The following is a 21,280-nucleotide window of genomic DNA, read 5'->3' as shown; positions in this document are numbered from 1 at the left end:
TTTTTTTGGTTTTTCGAGACAGGTTTCTCTGTGGTTTTGGAGCCTGTCCTGGAACTAGCTCTTGTAGACCAGGCTGGTCTCGAACTCACAGAGATCCGCCTGCCTCTGCCTCCCGAGTGCTGGGATTAAAGGCGTGCGCCACCACCGCCCGGCCAAGAAACAGCATCATGTTAAATGAAGGCAGACGGACACAGAACAGGGGGTCATGTTTTCTCTTACATGTGAAAAGTGAACAACAGAAAAAATAACCTGACAGTGAAGGACCATGGAAAGGAAAGGCTGAATAGAAGGAAGAGGGATAGGAAGTTGGAAGAAACATTTACATATATGGAAATATCACAGTGAATGAAACCCATTAATTTTCATAATTAATATGGAATAATCATTATCATAAAAATAAAAGGTTTCCAACAAAAACTGATCATCTAAATCACGGTGTCAATTCCCCGAGTCTCTACCTGGATAACTCCAGTATACTGTCTATAAGACCACGGCTGTCACTTTTCCTAGAGATGTGGACATTAGTAAGATTATCGAATCTACAGAGCAGACAGCCTTGGAGGTTATCATCTGAGTAGGCCAGCACAGCACTAACCTCTAAAAAAGGTTTAATTTCTACCTCAATTTTTATGACTAAAGGAGGCAAATCTGAGGAGAACTTTTACCACATAATGTTACTTAAGAAGTAGTACCTAATGGGCAGGTAATATAGTTTCACTTATGTCTAACACATGTAAATACATACTTACCAACACTGTATGTCATAACCAGAAAGCAAATATATGAATAAATATAATAAAAAGGAAACAACAGGGGCTGGAGAGATGGCTCAGGTTAAGAGCACTGGTTGCTCTTCCAGAGGTTCTGAGTTCAATTACCAGCAACCACATGGTGGCTCACAACCATCTACAATGAAATACAATGCCCTTTTCTGGCATGTAGGCATATTTGCCAGCAGAACACAGTAAACATAAAAAATAAGTAAATCTAAAAAAAAAAAAGAAAAAAGAAAAGGGAAAAAAAACTACTAAATTCTGACTAAATACTGGTCTCAGCTTTCAGTTGGAGTCCCCCTGTTAGATAGATTAATATTGGGGCAGGGAACACAAAAAAATATCAGTTTTACATTGAGGTTAAAAGCAGAGAGATCCACTGGGTGATGGTGGTGCACTGGCGGATCTCTGTGAGTTCAAGGCCAGCCTGGTCTACAGAGCAAGTTCCAGGACAGCCAGGATTGCTACACAGAGAAACCTGTCTTGAAAGCAAAAAACCCAGAGAGACCAGAAGTTCAAGATCATTCTTGGCAGTCTGGCCTACAGGACTTCAAGTGTCCAAAAAAGGGGGGAAGGCAGGGAATGACACATTGGAGTAAGCCTGAATAAACAAATAAACAAACAAATAAACACGCAGCTCTGGGAAGTGGTCACACATGACTTTAATCCTTTAATCCCAGCACTCAGAAGGCAGAGGTAGGCGGCTCTCTGTGAGTTTGAGGCCAGCCTGGCCTATAGAGAGAGTTCTAGGACAGCCAGGACTATTATATAGAGAAACCTTGTCTCAGAAAACCAAAAAAGGAAAAAACAAAAAATACGCAGCATGTAAAGAACGACACCAAAGGCTGACCTCTGGCCTCTCCATTCACACACACGCACCTCCCCGACATACACCTACACATACAGAACAGCTTAGTTAGGTTCTAAGTTCAATTCTCAGGACCAGAAGTGTAAAACAAACAAACAAACAAAAAAAACAGATAAGCAAATAAAACAAAGAAACAGTTATAGAGTGGAATAATTTTATTTTTTGGAAATTCCATGTAATTTCTGTCAGAGTGACTATGCTTTCTAAAATTAAATGCCAAAAGCCATCTTCAGCTCTGAAGTCCCATGGGTGTTGGATACCATACAAACTGACAGACTAAATAGAATGCTTGCTACTGTGTGCCATCCGTGCTCATGTAAAACGTGGACCAACATACCCTGGAATTTTCTAATTAAATGCTGCCAAGAAAAAAATATTCATAAAAAGAAAAAATATGGGCAATACATTCAAATGTTCATGAATAATCCAAACTAAGGGACATCTTAGGTCTGTTCTGAGCAGGTCCTCTTGTAACCTGCATCCTCCAGAAACTGATGAGGTGTCAGGAAAGGGGACATTCTACCCTAAAGGAAACAAAACTAGGGAGGAACAAAATGACATAATCACAATCAAATCACAATATGAGTCTCGACTAGGAAACAGAAAAAAAAAAAAAAAAAAAGCTGAGTATATAGTTTAGTTGTAGAGAGCTTGCCTAGCATGCTCCAGGCCATGAGTTCAATCCCCAGTATCACTGAAAATAGTATTAATCTTTAGGCTGGGAGTGGTGACATATGCCTGTAATCCCAGTCCTTGAGATCATTCTCAGTTACACAGGGAATCTGAGGCCAGCCTAGGCCAAATGAAATCAAAAACCCACAAAGCAAATTAAAAATGTACAATTAAAATATTTTTTATTCTTAGAAAATACACCCCAAAAGTCCTGTGATGGAAAGTCATAAAGTCTTACGTATGGATAAACAGCTCAGAACAAAAAACCTCCCGTCTCCTCTCTCTGTATACAAACTTACATGTGAGGAGAGTATAAACGATGGAACACGTTAACTAGCCAGTGCAGTTCAAAGGCATATGGGGGCTGAGGAGTTGGCTCAGCAGGTGAACGTGCTTAGGTGTGCAAACATGGTTTGAGTTCAAATCCCTAGGACATACATAAAAAATCTGGATATGGCCGGGCGGTGGTGAACTACAAGAGCTAGTTCCAGGACAGTAACCAAAAGCTGTGGAGAAACCCTGTCTTGAAAAATCAAAAAAAAAAAAAAAAAAAAAAAAAATCTGGATATGGCTGTCACCCCAGCAAAGGTGAGGCTTAGTGTCAGACTCCTTAGAGACGGAAGGGCGTATGGCTGTGACAGCAGGACACCAAACATCCTCTCTGGCCTCACAAGGGCACACATACCTGGGTATACATGTGCATATATTGTATGCATACAGCACACACACAGTTTTAAAGGTATAGGTGTTCATGGTACTATTCTTTTGATTTTATTATAAAGTTGAAATTTAAAAAATTATATACATTTGTACTTGGGAATGTGTGTGCATACATGTGGAGACCAGAGGCTGACACTGAGTATATTCCCTCAGTTGTTTCTTACTTTACTTTTTGGGTCAGGGTCTCTTGCTGAGCCCAGAGCTTACTGATTGGCTAGACTAGTAGGCCAGTGAACTCAGAGAATCTGCAGGTTTCCACTCCCACTGTGCTCCAGTTATAAATGTATGGAACCATGTTGGGTTTTTTTATCTGGGTGCTGGGGATCCAAATTCAAGTCCTCATATTTGTACAGCTACTAAGTCATCTTCCTGGCAGTAAGTGTGTAAAAATAGGCATTACACCAGACACTCGCCTTTAATCCTAGCACTGGGGAGGCAGAGGCAAGCAGACCTCTGTGAGTTCGAGGCCAGCAAGACTACATAGTGATTTGGATAGTAAGGGCTATGTAGAGAGGCCCTGTCTCAAAAGATCTAAACAATGATACTAATATAATACATGCACTACATATAATATTATGTATAATACGTTCACCACTGGCTGGCAAGACTGTCTTAAAACAAAACCATAGCTTCATTATAGTGATCAACAGAATAAAAGTGATTTTTTTTAATCAATAAATCTGAAGATACAAGATTAATTCAACTGTGGCTAACATGCTAAAAACTGCTTAAATGCCAAATAGAGAAAAAGTTAAAATAACATAACAATTTTTTTTTTCAAATCAAATGTTACCTGGTCAAGGTTTTTGAAAAGAAGAATATCTTTGCAAGCTTCCTGAAGCCTGCATCTCTGCTCATCAGTTTTGGGATGAACCACCTGTCAATTGAAATAAAGCCAAGATAATTATTTTGTCCATTTGAAAATCACCCATTTAAAAATTAATGTATCTCTTTTTCCTAAAAAGTGGGGGGGGGGATAAGAAAAAAAAGCAAAACATTATGTGTGTGTTTAAGCAAGTCTAATTCCACAAAACCAGCAAGCAGTGTGCTGCTTTGGGGAGGCAGTGCTCTGGAGCACTGCTAGAGCCACTGGCTGTCTGTGCAGCTGGCAATCATCAGCTGTCTATCTCATCTGGACAGCAGGGAATCTGAAGTCTTCCTTCAATACATATTGTACACTACTTGATTCCAGGCACTCTCCACTCTGGAGACAACAGTGAACACATAGATAAAACTGTATGCCCTTACATTCTATAAACACACAAAATATGTTGGAGTCCAACAAGATTAAGGACCAAAAGTAAGCAAGGGAGATAAGTATGAGAGTATATTTACGTCTGGCTAGGTGAGGCCCTCCCGAGGAAGTGCCAACTTTAAGATCTCCGCAGTACAACCTGAGAGGACAAGAGGTGAGATGACTGTGGAAAGAGCAGGGCATCTTCTGGTGGGAGAATGAATAGCAGACATGACAGGTGACAAAGAGAGATGAGACTGATGCAGACAGGGAAAGATCAGAACAGGCCAGTTGAGGGAGGGATGTCCAAACTCAGAGAGCGCGGTACACATACATCATAGAATAAATGGAACTTTCTCTAACAACTTGGGGGTGGGTTGAGGCTATCAATTCAGGAAGAGATTTAATATTTGAAGGATCACAAGGCTGTTAAATTAGGGTTAGGATTAGGATTACAGTTAGGACTAGAGGAAGCTGGGAAGCTTACACTATAGTTTGGACCAGGAGGTAACCATGAAGGTACCAAAATGTTGAGGGATATTTAATCACACTGTGAACTCCAAGTTTGCATTTGCTTTGATTAAATAAAATTAACCTTGGGTCAAGAGGCTCACTTAGCACTAGGTGACAGAAAATAATCATCAGAGGGCATCAGATAGGCATCTGAAAGAGATAAGAAGACACACAGGAAGTAGTAGGGAGGGCTTTTTGGGAGCCACCAACAAGGAGAAAAGGTTAGCGAGGTGTTACTCAACCTTTCTGAGCTAGCAGGTTTTTATGCTGGCCTTTGAATCTCAAGTTTTATTTATAGATAGAAAATACAGATTTAGTTAAAACTACCTTTAGTGGCAGTGGCAAAGCCAAGGCTTGTAGGAAAAGAACTCCTGCCAGGCTTCAGCCAGAGAAGCAGGCTGGTAACTGTGGAACTGCAGTTGCTGGCTGTAATAGCAGTAGGTTAGGCACAGTCACTGTGCCGAAGATGAAACAACATCAAGAAGTAGAGAAGTTTGGATAGATTTTGAAGGGAGTAGAACTAATTTTATTGAAAAATTAGATGAAGTGATAAAAAAAAGCAAAAAGAGTTAAGGATGACTCCAAATGAACAATGCTTTTATGATTTATGATGGAGGCAAAGGCAGGCAGCCAGCCTGGTATACAGAGTACCAGGAGAGCTAGAGCTACACAGAGAAACCCTGTCTCGAAAAAAACAAACAATAAACATAGTCAACTAGGATCCTATTCCAACAACATTTACAATCTAGAGTATATTCTTTCAGGTGTTAAGTCTCTGCAGAGACATAAACAATTGCATTAATTATTTTTATTTTACAAAATTAATTATAAAATTAAAAAGCACCTCATTTAAACATATATGCTACGGAATGAATCCTATCCTCCAGACTCTCTTACTTTGCATGTAACACCATTTAGCCCTAGGTGATAATCCTTTATCAGAGTCATTTTAGGTTCTTTCCAGTTTTTGCTGTTACAACAATATATGATCTCCATTTGTGAATCTGTGGGGAGAATTCTGCCCAGAACCTGCAGAATCTGACTAATTCTAAGCTATGTCCAAGGCTTCTGCAAAGTTAGTCAGGTTCTCCTCACCAAACTCTCAACCAGAGCTAGTTTCAATCTAGTGTATAAAAAAAAATGGCATCCCGTAGACACTTTTAAATTTTATTTTCATTTATTCATGTATTCACCATTCCTTCACTTATTCATTTATTTTGGTTTTACAAGGCATGGTTTCTCTGTGTAGCCCGGGCTGTCTTGGAACTTGTTCTGTAGACCAGGTTGTTCTCAACTCACAGAGATCTGCCTGCCTCTTGTCTCTAAAGTGCTGGGATTAAAAATGTGCACCTGGTTAAAATTTATTTTTATCAGTCACAAAACATTAAGTTTCTCTTCAATATTTTTCATACAAAATTTGCTTTTGTTCTTTCTCTTCCTTCCTCTGTTCTGATTCCGCTTTTTCCCTCTCCCCTGCTTGACCATTGCACCTTCAGTAACCTTTCCATTTTCACGGCACAGGCATCCTTTCGCCATCCTCCTTAACCTTTCTCTACACCACCTATGGCTGCCTCCTTAGCTTTACAGTCCACACTTACAGGCATGCAAACAGTAAAAGTTAGGGCTGCACAAGAGAGTATGTAACCTTTCACTGAGATTTTAATTCACATTTATTTTCACTATCAGTGATTAATGTGAGGTATGTAGAAGAGAATCAGCAGGAAATGCAATTCTAAATGAATACTTTTAGTTCTTACCCTTGGATCACTATCTTCCTCTTCTTCATCAGGGTTATAGGTTTCTGCACAGACTAAAATTGGAGAGAGGAAAAAAAAAAGGAAATTATAAAATGTGTGATTTTATGAAAAAAAAAAAAAGTATGGGATGTCATGTGGATGCCAGAGGGTGCCTTTCTTATTCACTCTACACCTTATTTATTTGTCTGTTCAATAGGTATGTATGTATATATATTCATGTATGTATATATGTATGTATTTGAGACAGGGTCTCACTACGTAGCTCTAGCTGACTATGTAGTCCTACCTATCCCTCCTGAGTGCTGAAACTAAAGGCATGCACCACTACCCTAGGCCCTCACCTTATTTTTTGAGATGGTCTCTAATTGAATCTGGAGCTCAGACTCAGCTAGGCTAACTAGTTAGTGAGCTGCATGAACCCACTTGTCTTCCACCTTCCCCATAATGAGATTATAGATGTGTGCTGCCACACTTAAACCTTTTTTTTCTCTTGAGATAGTTTCTCTGCGTAGCTTTGGAGCCTGTCCATAGTCATCTTAAACTGAAATGTCACTAACAGTTGCATAATGTAATTTAAAAATCCAGTGGCAGACTGAATTATGCCTCCCCACCAAATCTATGCCCTCTTCTGGTCATCTCAGGAACCAGGCATGCATGTGGTTCACGGAAAGAAGCTCAAGGTTATCCTTGGACACACTGAATAGTCAGGGGCAACCTGGGGAATGTAAGACCCTGACTCAAAAAGGGAAAGGTGGGGCAACACAAATTTCTGTTATTTTCTATATTATGAAAGCATTAATTTTTGTTAACTACAAGAACATAAAAATGAGCTAGAGTTCTGGTACAACTAAAGTGCTTATTCTTGAGATAGTGGTACAAAAGAGGCATAGCAGAGATACCTCTTCCCTGTAGCCTTATCTGTTCACTGCCTCTAAAAAGACCGAGACAAGCCGGGCGATGGAGGCAGGCGGATCTCTGTGAGTTCGAGACCAGCCTGGTCTACAGAGCTAGTGCCAGGACAGGATCCAAAGCCACAGAGAAACCCTGTCTCGAAAAACAAAACAAAAAACAAACAAAAGAAAAAGAAAACACCCCACAGTCTTGCCCACAGGCCAATTTGGTAGCCTTTTCTCAATTGAGGTTCACTCTTCTCAAAAGTCTCTTGCTTTTATGAAATTGACCAAACCCCCCCCCAAAAAAAAAATCTAACCGGGGCAGCTCCTGGCAATCATCACCGTTATGGGTTGGCGTTGTAAATTACCAGGGCTTTGAGGAGGGGGACTTGGAGGGTTCATTCAGTGGTAGAAGTGGCAGAATTCCCTTTTAAAATGCCCAAGGTTTAACCTGGTGTGGTGGCACACACCTTTAATCCCAGTGCCTGGGAGACAGTCCTTGAGTTCAAGGCCAGCCTGTGGGCCGAAGCCAGCCAGGCCACCCGAGCACTCTGGGAAGCACAAAGACAACACCGCTACCCCGAGCCCAGCTGGGCACTCTCTGAGAAGTGAGTAGTTGTGGAGCGATGGGAGAGAGAGAAGCAAGTGTGTGGTGGAGAAGCGAGCACTTTGTGCTCTATGAAGTGGGGCAAAGTTAGAGACTCAAAGGTGGTTGCTGTTCTTGCTCCTTGGGAAGGGTGAACGACACTGCCCACCAGTTGAGCCGGTAACCTACACAAGTTCAAGTGGGCCCAGGTCTTCTTCCTTTGAGAAAACTGACCACTGTACAAATGGCTGTGATTCCCGGAGCTGCGTCCTAGCAGAAGAGCAGAACCCGCAGAATGGAGACCTGCCACTGGCTGGACATGTCCTGTTGTATTTCTGTCTCATCGCTGGCCTATCTGCTAATCTCTCTAGCTGGTTGTGGTAGCAGTTCAACTGTGAGACTGGACAGGTCTGTGTTGAACTACAGTTTTACCGTCCTAGAGACCCCGCCCACAGCCCAAGCCACTGTGACATGCAAGTGTGGGGCAGAGAGATGGGAAAGAGAAGAACGGTTTGAGTACTATGAAGAGAGGTGGATCTGAAGACGTGAAGGTGGAGAGAAACAGCCTGAGGTGAGTAGCCTGCAAAATCATCGGAGACCACGGTGAGTCCCGGTTCATGCTGCCACTGAGGGCCATGGTCACAGCCATGCAGCAGCAGGGGTCTGTGTCGATGTCCACGGCCCATATCACCACCATGTGTATGTCCCTGGTCTGGACTGCCACCTGGGACCATGTTAATATCCAAAAGCTGCACAGAGTTGGCCTTGCCCCTCACTGGCAGCAGCACCAGGGAGAGTGGGTCCTGTACCTCGCCTGGGCAGCACAGCAGAGCTGACCCTGTTGTCTAGAGCGGGCACAGATGAACCGGCCCAGAGGGGGTGAGAGGGGAGAGCTGGCCCCATGGTCACCTCATCTGTCATGTGGTAGCATGGGAGAAGGAGAGATGCCTTTCACCCCTCCCTCCGCCCTGCAGCATGGGAGCAGGAAAGCTGGCTTTTCCCTCATCAACTGCAGCGCTCAGGAGGGAGGGTGGCCCCTTCAGTTCGCCTGGGCAGCACGGTAGAGCTGGCCCTGGTGGTATGGGTGTGGGTGAGCTAGCTGAGGCAGTGCTGGAGAGGGTGACGTGGTGGTGAGGATGAGGGAGAGCTGGCCATCTGCCACCCAGGCCCAGGCCCAGGCCCAGGCCCAGGGCTGTGAGTTGGCCCACCCCAACATCCACCCCTTCTGTGAACAGCTAGAGCATGTGAAGAAGTTAGTCCTGCAGATTCGAAGCTGCAGGGTCTCCATGATATAGGGTAACAACAGGATCTCCAAGAGGAGTCTCAGTGAGGGCCCAGTACTAATAGTGTAGCAGAAGTCAGAGGCCATAAACTAGACCGGTGACTCACTGCAGTGAAGACTTGCAAGCAAAGATGGATGAACTAAAGGGCACACTGTGTGACTCACTGTGACACACTATAGCTCCCATGACGAGTTGTTTTTTTTTTCTTTTAAATTTTATTTTATTGGGGGTGGGGAGGTTACAAGGGCAGGAGGTGTAGATACGGAAGGGATGGGGAAATGAATGGGAACTGAGTGTGTGATGTGAAATTCACAACGAATCAATAAAAAGTTAAAAAATAATAATAGTAAATCTTAGCTGAGAAGTGGTGGCACACGCCTTTAATCCCAGCACTCGGGAGGCAGAGGCAGGTGGATCTCCGTGAGTTCGAGGCCAGCCTGGTCTACATATCTAGTTCCAGAATAGCCAGAGTTACTCAAAGAAACCTTGTCTAGAAAAGAAAAGAAAAAAAACCTTATTAGCTGGGTGTGGTGATGCATTGCCTTTATTTGCAGCACTCAGGAGGCAGAGGCACCACAGATTTCTCAGTTCAAGGCCAGCCTACACAGAAAAACCCTGTCTCAAAAAACCAACCAAGGGGCTGGAGAGATGGCTCAGTGGTTAAGAGCAGTGACTGCTCTTCTGAAGGTCCTAAGTAATTCCCAGCAACCCACATGGTGGGTCACAACCATCTGTAATGAGACCTGGCGCCCTCTTCTGGCCTGCAGGCATGGAGGCTGAACACTGTGTATATAATAAATAAATAAATATTTTTAAAAAAATCAAAAAAATNTTTTTGTTTTTTTGAGACAGGGTTTCTCTGTAGCTTTGGTGCCTGTCCCGGAACTAGCTCTTGTAGACCAGGCTGTCTCTAACCCCAATTTAAAATAAAATAAATCTCAGTGAGTAAAGGTGCTTGCCCCCAAGCCTGATAATCTGAATTCCATTCCATAAGCCATATGGTGGAAAGAGAACTCTTGGAAATTGTCCTGTGACCTCTATACATATGCTATGATATGTTTGCCCCTGGCCAATAATAAATGTAACTATAAAAAATATAAGCCAGGCGGTGGTGGTGTACACCTTTAAGTCCACCACTCAGGAGACAGAGATGGGAGGATCTCTGTGAGTCCAAGGCCAGCCTGATCTACAGAGCAAGTTCCAGGACAGGCTCCAAAGAAACCCTGCCTCGAAAAAACAAACAAACAAACAAAAAAATATGTGTGTGTGTGTGTGTGTGTGTGTGTCACATATGGCACTGGAGAGATGATTCAATGAAGGGTATTGGTTGTTCTTCCTGTTCATCCAGTATATTTTTAACTCTAGTTCCAGAAGATCTGACACCCTCTTCTGTCCTCTATAGGCATCAGGTACACATGTGGTACACACACATACAGGCAAAATACCAATACATAAAATTATTAAAATATATCCTGTATGGAAGTACATGCATGTAAACCCAGTGCTTGAGAAATTGAGGCAGGAGTATTACAAGTTTGAAGCCAGACTGGGTTATATACCAAGACTCTATCTCTAAAAACAAAATCAAACCAACAAGGCACAGACCTATAACTAAGGGGTAGAAACACTTGTCCTACATCTGTGAAGCTCTGGGCTCAATCTTTAGCATAAGGGGGCAAATGGGGTAAAGAATGGAAAACTGCATTACAAAAGCAAACAAAAACCTTCTCCACTTTCTAAAAGGAGAAAATTGAGTTTGAAGATACAGTTTACCTGGCAGGGTACTTGCACAACATCTGTGAAATACTAGGTTTGAACACCAAGACTTCCTAAACACCCATGTAGCTCATGCTTATAATTCTAGTACTCAGGAGGAAGAGAATTTCTTGGTTACTCTTAGTAAGACATTGAGTTCCAGGACAGTTTGAGGTATATTGATATCCTGTCTAAAAACAAGCCAAAATGAGGGGAGGAAAAGGAAACTTGAAAATGAGTAGAAAAAAAACAAACAAAAAAAACCTGGAAGATAGATCAGAGAGTCTAACAAAGTTACTTGAAGGATTGTGGCACACTGTCCTGCAGCTTTGGTTGTTGAACTTCAATTTCTGGAAGCACATGTTACCTCTTCAAGTAGATAACATCCTCTCTCTGTTCTTAGCACGGACAGGCTCTCTAATGCTGTGCAATCATCCTCTTGTACACTGTAAAGATTTGTCATTTGAACTGGTTTAATAAAACACTGATTGGCCAGTAGCCAGGCAGGAAGTATAGGCAAGACAACCAAAGCAAAGATGATGGGAAGAAGGGTGGAGAAAAAAAGGTGGAGTCAGGAGATGCCAGTAAGATGCAGAGAGAACAAGATAGGCACACCATACTGAGAAAAGGTACTGCCACGTGGCAGAACATAAATAAGGAATATGGGTTAACTTAAATTGTAAGAGCTAGTTAATAAGCCTAAGGTATTGGTTGAGCATTTATAAGCAATATTAAGCCTCTGTGCGGTAATTTGGGAAGCAGCTGCCCGATATTTGGGACCAAGTGGATCTGAGACAGGAAACTTCTGCCAACACACCATTATGATTATCTGCAAAGCTACAAGTTAGAACATGGGACCTGATGAACATGAATACTACAATCTCATCTTCTTTCCCAAGAAATATTAAATACTGTATCTATTATGGATCTTCCTGGTCATCTCTGGTACATCGCTGAGCATGAGAATGAGAAGATTGTGGGCTATGTCCTGACAAGACGAAGAAGGACCTGATGCTGTTTCTTTCTTTCTTTCTTTTCTTTTTTTTTTTTTTTTTTTTAATTTTTGAGACAGGATTTCTCCGTAGCTTTTTGGTTCCTGTCCTGGAACTAGCTCTTGTAGACCAGGCTGGCCTCGAACTCACAGAGATCCGCCTGCCTCTGCCTCCCGAGTGCTGGGATTAAAGGCGTGCGTCCCCACCACCCAGCTGTGATGCTGTTTCTTCATGGACATATTACCCAACTGATCATGAAGTATTCAGAGGTACCCAGAAGGTGATGAACTAGACCTTATGAGCTACATTTAAAAACTTTAGTGCTAGCACAGCAGAGCTGACCCTATTGACAAGGTTACAGGTGAACCACCCCAAGAACACGAGCATGGGAGATCTGGCAGCACCCCTCATCTGGCATATGGTGGTGTGGGTGGAAGAGATACCCACTACCTTCGCACTTCCCCAACCCCCACCCCACAATGCCTATGACAGATGTGCTAGCTGGTCCTGCCCCTCCCCAGCTGCAGCCCTCAGGAGAGTGGCCCCTGCACCTTGCCAAGGCAACACAGTAGAGCTGGCCCTGACGGTGCAGGTGTGGGAGTTCCAACCCTGAGGGCGTGAGAGCAGGAGAACTGACCCTGCCCTTTGCTCAGTGCTGCAAGGGGTAAAATAGCTGGGGCAGTGCTAGAGAGCTCACACTGGTGGTGAGGATGGGGTGAGCTGGTGGGTTGACCAACCCTGTAACTACCCAGGCCCAGAACCAGGTTATGAGTTGGCCCACCCCAACATTACTCCATCTATGATCTGCAGGAGCACATGAAGGGGCTGGTCCTGTAGATGCGAAACTTCAGGATCTCCACAACACAGGGCAACAACAGGATATCCAAGGAGAGCCCAGCATCAAGAGTGTAGCAGAAACCAGAGGCCTTGACCAGACCAATGACTCTTTGTGGTGAACACTTACAAGAAAAGGTTTACTAGACTCACTGTCAGACTACAGCTTCCATGATGATATTTTTCCTTTTTTCTTTTCTTTTTTCTCTTAAATTTTATTTTGTGGGGCTAGAGAGATAGCTCAGTAGTTAAGGGCATCTTCCAAAGTTTCAATTCCCAGTACCCACATGGCAGTTCACAACTATCTATAACTCCAGTTCCAGGGGACCCGACACCCATGGCAAATAACCAATGCACATAAAAGTAAAATTTAAAAAAAAAATATTTTTGTGAATGGGTGGGTTGCAAGGACAGGGGTGGATACAAAGAGACAGGGAAATGAATAGGATCGGGATGCACGATGTAAAAGGCACAAAGAATAAACACAAAAGTTTTAAAAAATTTAAAAATTTACTGCTAGGCCAGGTGTGGTGGCATGTACCTTTAGTTCCAACACTGGTCACATCCAGTTAAGACTGCTGAGAGAGAAAACAAGCATGTGTGTGTCAGCTCACTTTTTTCTTCTTTTTTCTTAATCTAAGATCCAAACACAGGAAATAGTGCATCCTACTTTTAGGCTGGGTCTTCTCTTCCTACATCAATCAGAGTGCTCAGATTAGTCCCTTGCAGCCTAACACTTCAGACTCTTCCCAGGTGATCCTACGTTGTCCAGTTGACAATCAGAACAAACCATCACATTCTAACATCCTTCGCTTTCTGGTGGCAGATGAGGTGACACCAGCTAGTGCTGAGGAGGGTTAGATGTGGTGCTGGGCTCCAGGGAGAGTCAGGAAGCCCAGAACAGGGCACTTCTTATTCAGAAGAGGCCTGTGCCTGTCCACAGGGAATTTGCCAATCCATGAACCCTGATGTCCAAGATGATCAAAAGACTTGGATTCATGGCCTGCTTGAGTGTAGAAGGTCCTCCTGTCTCAGTTACATCTTGGCCTGTCTGTTCTGCAGTATCCACTCTGGGTTCATCTCATTGACCTGAATGGTTGTTCATTCTAAGCTCTCAAGAACCATATTCCCAGCTGGTCGGTGGTGGCGCACGCCTTTAATCCCAGTACTCGGGAGGCAGAGGCAGGCGGATCTCTGAGTTCGAGGCCAGCCTGGTCTACAAGAGCTAGTTCCAGGACAGGAACCAAAAAAGCTCCGGAGAAACCCTGTCTCAAAAAAAAAAAAAAAAAAAAAAAAAAATATTCCCCATGACCTACTGTGATCATGAAGGAACACCTGGAGACAAGAACCTGGCACCTAAGGCCACAACAAAGCTTTCCTTGGTCTCTTCCTGCCATACTGCCACAAAAAAAATTTTTTAATGTGTACAGTGTTCTGTCTGCATGTGAGCCTGCATGCCAGAAAAGTGCACCAGATCTCATCATAGAGGGTAGTGAGTCATCACCATGTGGTTGCTAGGAATTGAACTCAGGACCTCTGGAAGAGCAGCCAGTGCTCTTAAGCACTAAGTCAAATGTTCAGCCTGCCACGGAATTTTTTGCAGTAGTTCTATGTTGGGTTGTGAATTATCTGAAAGGTTCTCTCCTACAATGCCAAATAGGAAGGAAAATTCTTGAAGGTCCTTGCTTTCAGGCTGACATTACTCATCTACAGTCATATGTGAGACACAGTCAAGACCATCAAGTCAGACCTTATGGTCCCTTCTTCCTCTTTTCTGGTGAAAAAATTTCCATTTCTTTTTGCTTCCCCTGCAAACTCTCATTGTATCCTTCTTTCCTATCCAACAGGACAAGTATTTTTCTCCTTTTCAGTGGGAGGAAATGATAAGTCAGTGCCTTTCCTCCATGAGCAAGACAACATAGAACTACTGCAAAAAATTCCAAGTTGGCCTTGAATTCACAGAGATCCACCTGCCTCTGCCTCTAGAGTGCTGGGATTAAAGGTGTGAGCCACTACTGCCCAACTATACCAGCTGTTAGTGTTTGTATATTCACTGAATGTGAATTACCAAAGTACATAATATTTTCATGTTTAAATTTTTATGAAAACTAGCTATACATGGATTTAAGTGTAGTCATCTAATGTTAACTGTCTGGAGACAAGAAATAACTCTGTGCTCTGTAATCAAAACCAGCCCCATCAACTAATTAAAAATCTACCCCAGGTCAGAACCTGGAGAGATGGCTCATAATTAAGGGTTCCTGCTTTTCTTCCCAGCACCTGGCAGCTCAACTATCAGGAACTCAAGTTCCAGATCATCTGACACCTCTTTTAGCTTCCAGAGGCACTGCATACACGTGGTGCAGGCAAATACAAATACTCATGCACATAAAAAAAATCTTTTAAGGGCTGGAGAGAAGGTTTAGTGGTTAAGAGCACCAGCTGCTCTTCCAGAGAGGGTTCAATTCCCAGCACCCACATGGCAATTCACAACATCTGTAACTACAGTTCTAGGGAACCTGAAACTTTCACACAGAAATATGTACAAGAAAAACACCAATGCACATAAAGTAAAAATATTTTATAAAAAATCTACCTGAGCACATTCAAATGTTGTATGCATGTATCTTTGTTTGAGACAGAGTTTCTCTGTATAACAACAGCCCAGGCTATGCTGGAACTTACTTTGTAGATCAGGCTGGCCTCAAACTCATGGAGATGTAACTGCCTCTGCTTCCCAAGTGCTGGGATTAAAGGGATGTGCCACTACCACTAGCTAACTCCGAAACTGTTTTACTCCACCCCTTCAAGCATGTTTATCTCTTTATTTTAAATATTTGAGCTTTTTAACATTCACATCTAAGGCAGTAGACAGCTCAAGAAACAGCCTCGGCTCACTTGAGTGGTGTCTCGCCAGCATTAGACACAATGACTGTCTCTAGTAGTTTGATGATAGGCTTGACACACTAGGAAAATATAAATGACTTTGGTAGTGTTATTTTATAAAACCATTGGCTGCTTTTCTTGTTACTAGGAGACAACAAAATTATAGCAACCTAATTTCAGTTACGCCTTTTTAGATAATAAAAGTAGATCACTGACAGAAAAAAAATTCTATCTCAAACGCAAGCTTATTAATGATCCTAGGAAAAATAAATTTGAATGTGATTTTCCTTGTTTTCACTCATTTACCCCACATGCCCGGATTTCCCCCATATTTGCAGGCTCATTCTCTTCGGATGGTCCTCTGGTGCTGGCTGTCCTGGCTGTCAGTCAGAGGCCCTCTTCTCACTTGATCACTCTCCTGCCCCAGAAGACTCAATAATGCTCATCAGTGCAAACACCAACTCACACTTAGCCCTGGATTTGTCCTGGGAGATCCAAACAAGAATATCCAACTGCTTGTTTGTTTCCTGTCTGCCCAGACCCAAATAACCATACAGAAGCTATATTAATCACAACTCTGCTTGGCCAATGGTTCATGCATATTTAAAGCTAGCTCTTACACCATAAATTAACCCACTTCTATTAGTCTGTGTATCACCAAGAGGCTGTGGCCTACCAGTAAGTTTCTAGTGTCATCCTCCCTCAGCAGCTACATGACATCTCTTTGACTCTGCTTAATGCCTACCCTCTATATATCCCTGTTTAGATTTCCTGCTTCGCTTAACTCTGCTAAGCCATTGGTCGAAACAGTTTTATTGTTCAATAAAAGCAACACATATACAAAGGACATCCCACATCACATCTCAGAGATGTCAAACCTACATACATATCTATCATCAAACGCAGGGGCTCCTCCATCCTTCCCAAGCTCATTTTTCACGTTCTTTATCGAAAGAACACTGCTGTCAATCCAAAGCATAAGCTGGAAATTCAAATGTCCTCTTTGATTTTCTCATATTCAGTATCCATTCTGTCCTTGAGACCTGGCCATGTAAGCCTTCTATATCTGACCTAAAGTTGTCTCCAGTACTCTCTATTCCAACTCAGGCAAATATCAACCCTACGTTATAGCAACATCCAAAGTGATACATTATCTGCATCTGACCCTCCCTAATCTTTCCCAGGCAGCTATAAAAGTAATCTTTTCTAACCAGAGTCTGCAGCACTTCACATCTTGTATTTAAAATTCTTTAGTAACCTTTCCACAGTTCTAAGGATGAAGACAAAACTACCACGCTTTCCTTCCTCTCTGCATTTGGCTACTGTACTGGCCCTTCTCCCATTTTATCTTGATTCAGTGGCTTCTAGAATGGTTTTCTCACCATTTGTGGAGTTCCATAGTCATTGTCCCATTGCTGTGAAGAGACACCAAGTTGACCAAGTCAACTAATAGTTTTGGTTGTGAGCCTAGCCTTTAGTGGCTGAGCCATCTCTCCAGCCCTACCTACCAAGTCAACTCTTATAAAGGAAAGCATTTCATTGAGGGGCTTGCTTAGTTTCAGAGGCTGGGTCCATTATCATCACGGCAGGAAGAATGGTATGGCACTGGAGCAGTAGCTGAGAGCTACATCCTGATCTGTAGGCTACAGGAAAAAAAAAAAAAACTGGGCCTGGCATGGTTTATGAAACCTCAAAGCCTACCTCCAGTGATACTTCCTTCAAAAAGCCCACAACTCCAACAAGACCAGACCTTCTAATCTGTCTCAGTGGCACTCCCTGGTGACTAAGCATTCAAATATATGAGCCTATGTAGGCCATTCTTATTTAAACCACAAGGAATGAATACCATTGAAGCCTTTGGAACTAAGAGTTTTCACTTTCAGACTCATCAAAAGGAAGCTTTAACTGACTTTGCAGATGAGGTCATAGCCCTGTCACAGACTCTGAGAAAACAAAGTATCTTCCCTTCAGAGCAGTGAGTGATGTCACAGCAAATGCTAAACTAATGTTATTCATTTGTTGGTTGCTCATGGTCTCCCTTTCCTGAGCCTAATTGCCCCAAGGCATGAAATTAGGTCTATTTTTGCCCATGTAGTCTCAAAGCCTGGAACACTATATGTATGTATGTGTGTGTGTGTGTGTGTGTGTGTGTGCTTATGTATGTGTTCATGATTATATCTGAAAGGATGGAAAACAAAAGCAAATTCTACAGTGAATGAATGAAGGTCGGAGGATAACTGTGGAATTGGTTCTCTCCTTACACCTTTATCTAGGTTCTAAGGATCCAACTGAGGTCACTAGGCTTGATGACAAGCACAATTACTCCTGAACCACTGTTACTACACAGCTTTTGTACATATTGTTGTTCCTTGGAAACTACAGCTCCCAGACTCCTCCTGGAGTAAGAACACCTTGGCGCGCTGGCGCGCCCAGGTGAGGGTCATTCCTCCCAGATAACCTTGCGCCCCCCCCCCCCCCCCCCCCCCCCCCCCCCCGTTAAAAGCGAGCTTCCACGAGGTCTCGCTCTCTAGCCCCCTCGCTCTCACCCCCTACCCTTGTGTGTCTCGCACACCCCATCCCTTATTGTGTTTCCCTCTCCCCATTAAAGCGCACCCATGTGGGAGCTGCGTGTCTCGTCTCTTTCTTTGCGCGTGTCTCGCCTATCCTGTGTTTGTCCACACACCCACCGCCGCCGTTTTTAAAGGAATAATACATATTTGTTAAGTAATCTCACTTAAATTCATACTACCACAAATATGCATCAGAATATTCATCTTTGGGGTAGAATATAACTCACTATTTTTAACCAAAAGTTAGCTAACACCATGAATACAGAGGGCTAGCTTTAAAAAGAAGCTGATTTTACTGGTCGTGGTGACTCATTGTAGGGCCCGGGTCTACCCTTGTTCCTGGGGTTCATCTTGAGGACAGTTTCTGGTCAGCTTACTAAAGCATTCTGTTTGTTCCTGTTCCCCCCCCCCCCTGGTGATGAGCTGTAGGGCATTGACTCCATTGTTGGTATGGTAATTTCCCACCTGCCTGGGCAGAAATCCTTGTGCAGCAGTTAGGTACATAAGGATTTCCCCAAGTTTGAATAAATGGCATTTGGCTGATCTCCTTTCAAATGACCCAGGTCTCTGTGTGTTCTTTCAATCTCCAGGCCCTTGCCCCACTCACGTGCGGTACAGTAGCGTGCGAACTGTACCGAGGGTGTAACACGAAATCGGGTGTTACAACTCATATTTTAATCTCAGGACTCTCGAGACGATTTCTGTGAGTTCGAGGACAACTTGATCTACAAAGTGATTCCAAGACTGTCAGAATTACACAGAGAAACCTTGTCTCAAAAAGTTAAAAACTGGCCAAGCGGTGGTGGCACACGCCTTTAATCCCAGCACTTGGGAGGCAGAGGCAGGTGGATCTCTGTGAATTCAAGACCAGCCTAGTCTACAAGAGCTAGTTCCAGGACAGGCTCCAAAGCTACAGAGAAACCCTGTTTTGAAAAACCAAAAAAATTAAAAAAAAAAAAAGTTAAAAACTGGCCAAGCGGTGGTGGCACAGGTAGGCAGATCTCTCTGAGTTCAAGGCCAGCCAAGTCTACAGAGCTAGTTCCAGGAACTAGGGCTGTTTATGCAGAGAAACCCTGTCTCAAAAAGCAAAATAAAACAAAACAACATAAAGCAAAAAAAAAATAATAATAACAAAAACAAAAACCATAAAATGCTTAAAATGTTTGTTCTACTTATGTGACAGAGGTAACTAAAAACAACCAAGAAAACAGTTTCGACCACTAGTTAAAAGAATCCCGAGTTAAGGATATGCCAAAAACAAACAAACAAACAAAAAAAACCAACCTCTAAACAAAACCTCCCTATCAGCTGGTTTCAAGCATTATTTTCCCTAGTAACCCAATCTGCAGCTGCCACTCCCCTATCTGAGGATATTGTTTATAGCATTTCTGTTTATAATGTGCTGTTAATATAGAAATCCTCTTTTCTATTCTCAAAAAATGTTTTTTAGGTCTGGAACATGCATAAGTATTTTAAACTCGGAACATGTAAACACAGCTGTCTTCTACAAAGAGCAAAAATGAGTCTAAGCTTATGCTAGCCATACTGGTCAAACTGGACAAAATACTTTTCATGCATTAAAACATGAAAACTAAAGAGACACAGACCAGAAAACTGGAGCTTGGTGGTGGTTTAAGACTACAGTCCCATGCACTCAAGATGCTAAGAGGATTAGAAGTTTAAACCCTATTTGGGCTACCAGCAGAAATCAAGGCCAGGCTGGGCAAATTAGTAAGACTCTATCTCGATATAAAAAAGAGTCTCAAAAAAAAAAACAGAAAAGAGAGCCTACTGGGCAGTGGTGGTGCATGCCTTTAATCCCAGCACTTGGGAGACAGAGGCAGGTGGATCTCCGTGAGTCGAGGCCAAACTCTACAGAGTGAGTTCCAGTACAGCCAGGGCTGTTATACAAAGAAACCCTGTCTCGAAAAACAAAACAAACAAAAAATGAAAGGCAGCATCTAGTAGCACAGTGGGCAGTTGCCACCATGTCTAACAACCTGAGTTTGATTCCAATAGGAAAGAACTGACTCCCATGGGTTATCCTCTAACCTCCTTGTAAGGCCTGGAATGTCTCCCCATACTAAATAAACAAATGTCATCCAAAAAAATTAAAAAAATTTTCAGAGCTATTGTCTCATTCTGTATAACCAGCTCAAATACTGTGAAATGTTTGTTTTGTGTGTTGAGTGAATGCTCCATGCGTGTTGGTGCATGTGGATGTCAAAAGAGGATGTCAGATCTGGAGGTGGAGACACAGGTGCCGCTGATGTGGGTGCAGGAAACAGACCTGAGGACTTTGGAAGAGCAGTAAGCTCTTAACCACTGAGCCATCTCTCCAGCCCTGCTCAAATGCTTTTTGTTAGTCATTTTTTTAATGATTTGTTTATTGTGTGTATAAATGTGTGGAGGTCAGAAGACAACTTGCAGGACTGAGTTCTCTCTGTTCACCATGTGGATTCCTAGGATTGTATTTGGGTCTTCAGACTTAGCAAGTTTTACCTACCAAGCCACCTCTCTAGTACTTAGGTCTCTAAGTTATAACTTTTTAAGTCTTACTGTGTGCAAATATTATGCCAACACCCCCTTTTTGTTTGTTTGGTTTTGGTTTTTCAAGACAGAGTTTCTCTGTGTAGCTTTGGAGCCTGTCCTGGAACTTACTCTGTAGACCAGGCTGACCTTGAACTCAGAGATCCACCTGTCTCTGCCTTCCAAATGCTGAGATTAATGATGTGTGCCTGGCTTTTTTTTTTTTTTTTTTTTTTTTGAGACAGTCTCTTCGAAGCCCTGGCTGTCTTAGAACACACTATATAGACCAGGCTGCCTCATACTCATGACATCTGCCTGCCTCTGCTTTTCTACCACTGAAATTAAAGGTGCATGCAGCACCACAGCTGGCTTACCAACCATGTTAAAGATTCCCCACTCCGGGGGGGGGGGGGGG

At 42.9% G+C, this 21,280-nt stretch overlaps 1 protein-coding gene across 1 annotated transcript in view; it reads right to left on the bottom strand.

Annotated features, from left to right (window-relative positions):
• Prkar2a (protein kinase cAMP-dependent type II regulatory subunit alpha) overlaps nucleotides 1–21,280 on the bottom strand; it is a 62,835-nt gene that overhangs the window by 24,263 nt on the left and 17,292 nt on the right. The window contains exons 3-5 of the mRNA XM_050139545.1: nucleotides 8,597–8,861; nucleotides 6,538–6,590; nucleotides 3,827–3,910 (exon numbers count right to left, since the gene is read on the bottom strand). Of these exons, the coding sequence (XP_049995502.1) occupies nucleotides 3,827–3,910; nucleotides 6,538–6,590; nucleotides 8,597–8,861 (402 nt within the window). The remainder of the gene's footprint in view (nucleotides 1–3,826; nucleotides 3,911–6,537; nucleotides 6,591–8,596; nucleotides 8,862–21,280) is intronic.

The sequence above is a fragment of the Alexandromys fortis genome, unplaced genomic scaffold (assembly GCF_014885135.2).
Source record: "Alexandromys fortis isolate MF-2015 unplaced genomic scaffold, M_Fortis_MF-2015_v1.1 scaffold_36, whole genome shotgun sequence".
NCBI classification, from domain to species: Eukaryota; Metazoa; Chordata; class Mammalia; order Rodentia; family Cricetidae; genus Alexandromys; species Alexandromys fortis.
The sequence above is the reverse complement of the archived record's forward strand: the minus strand, read 5'-3'. Positions and strand labels throughout refer to the sequence as shown.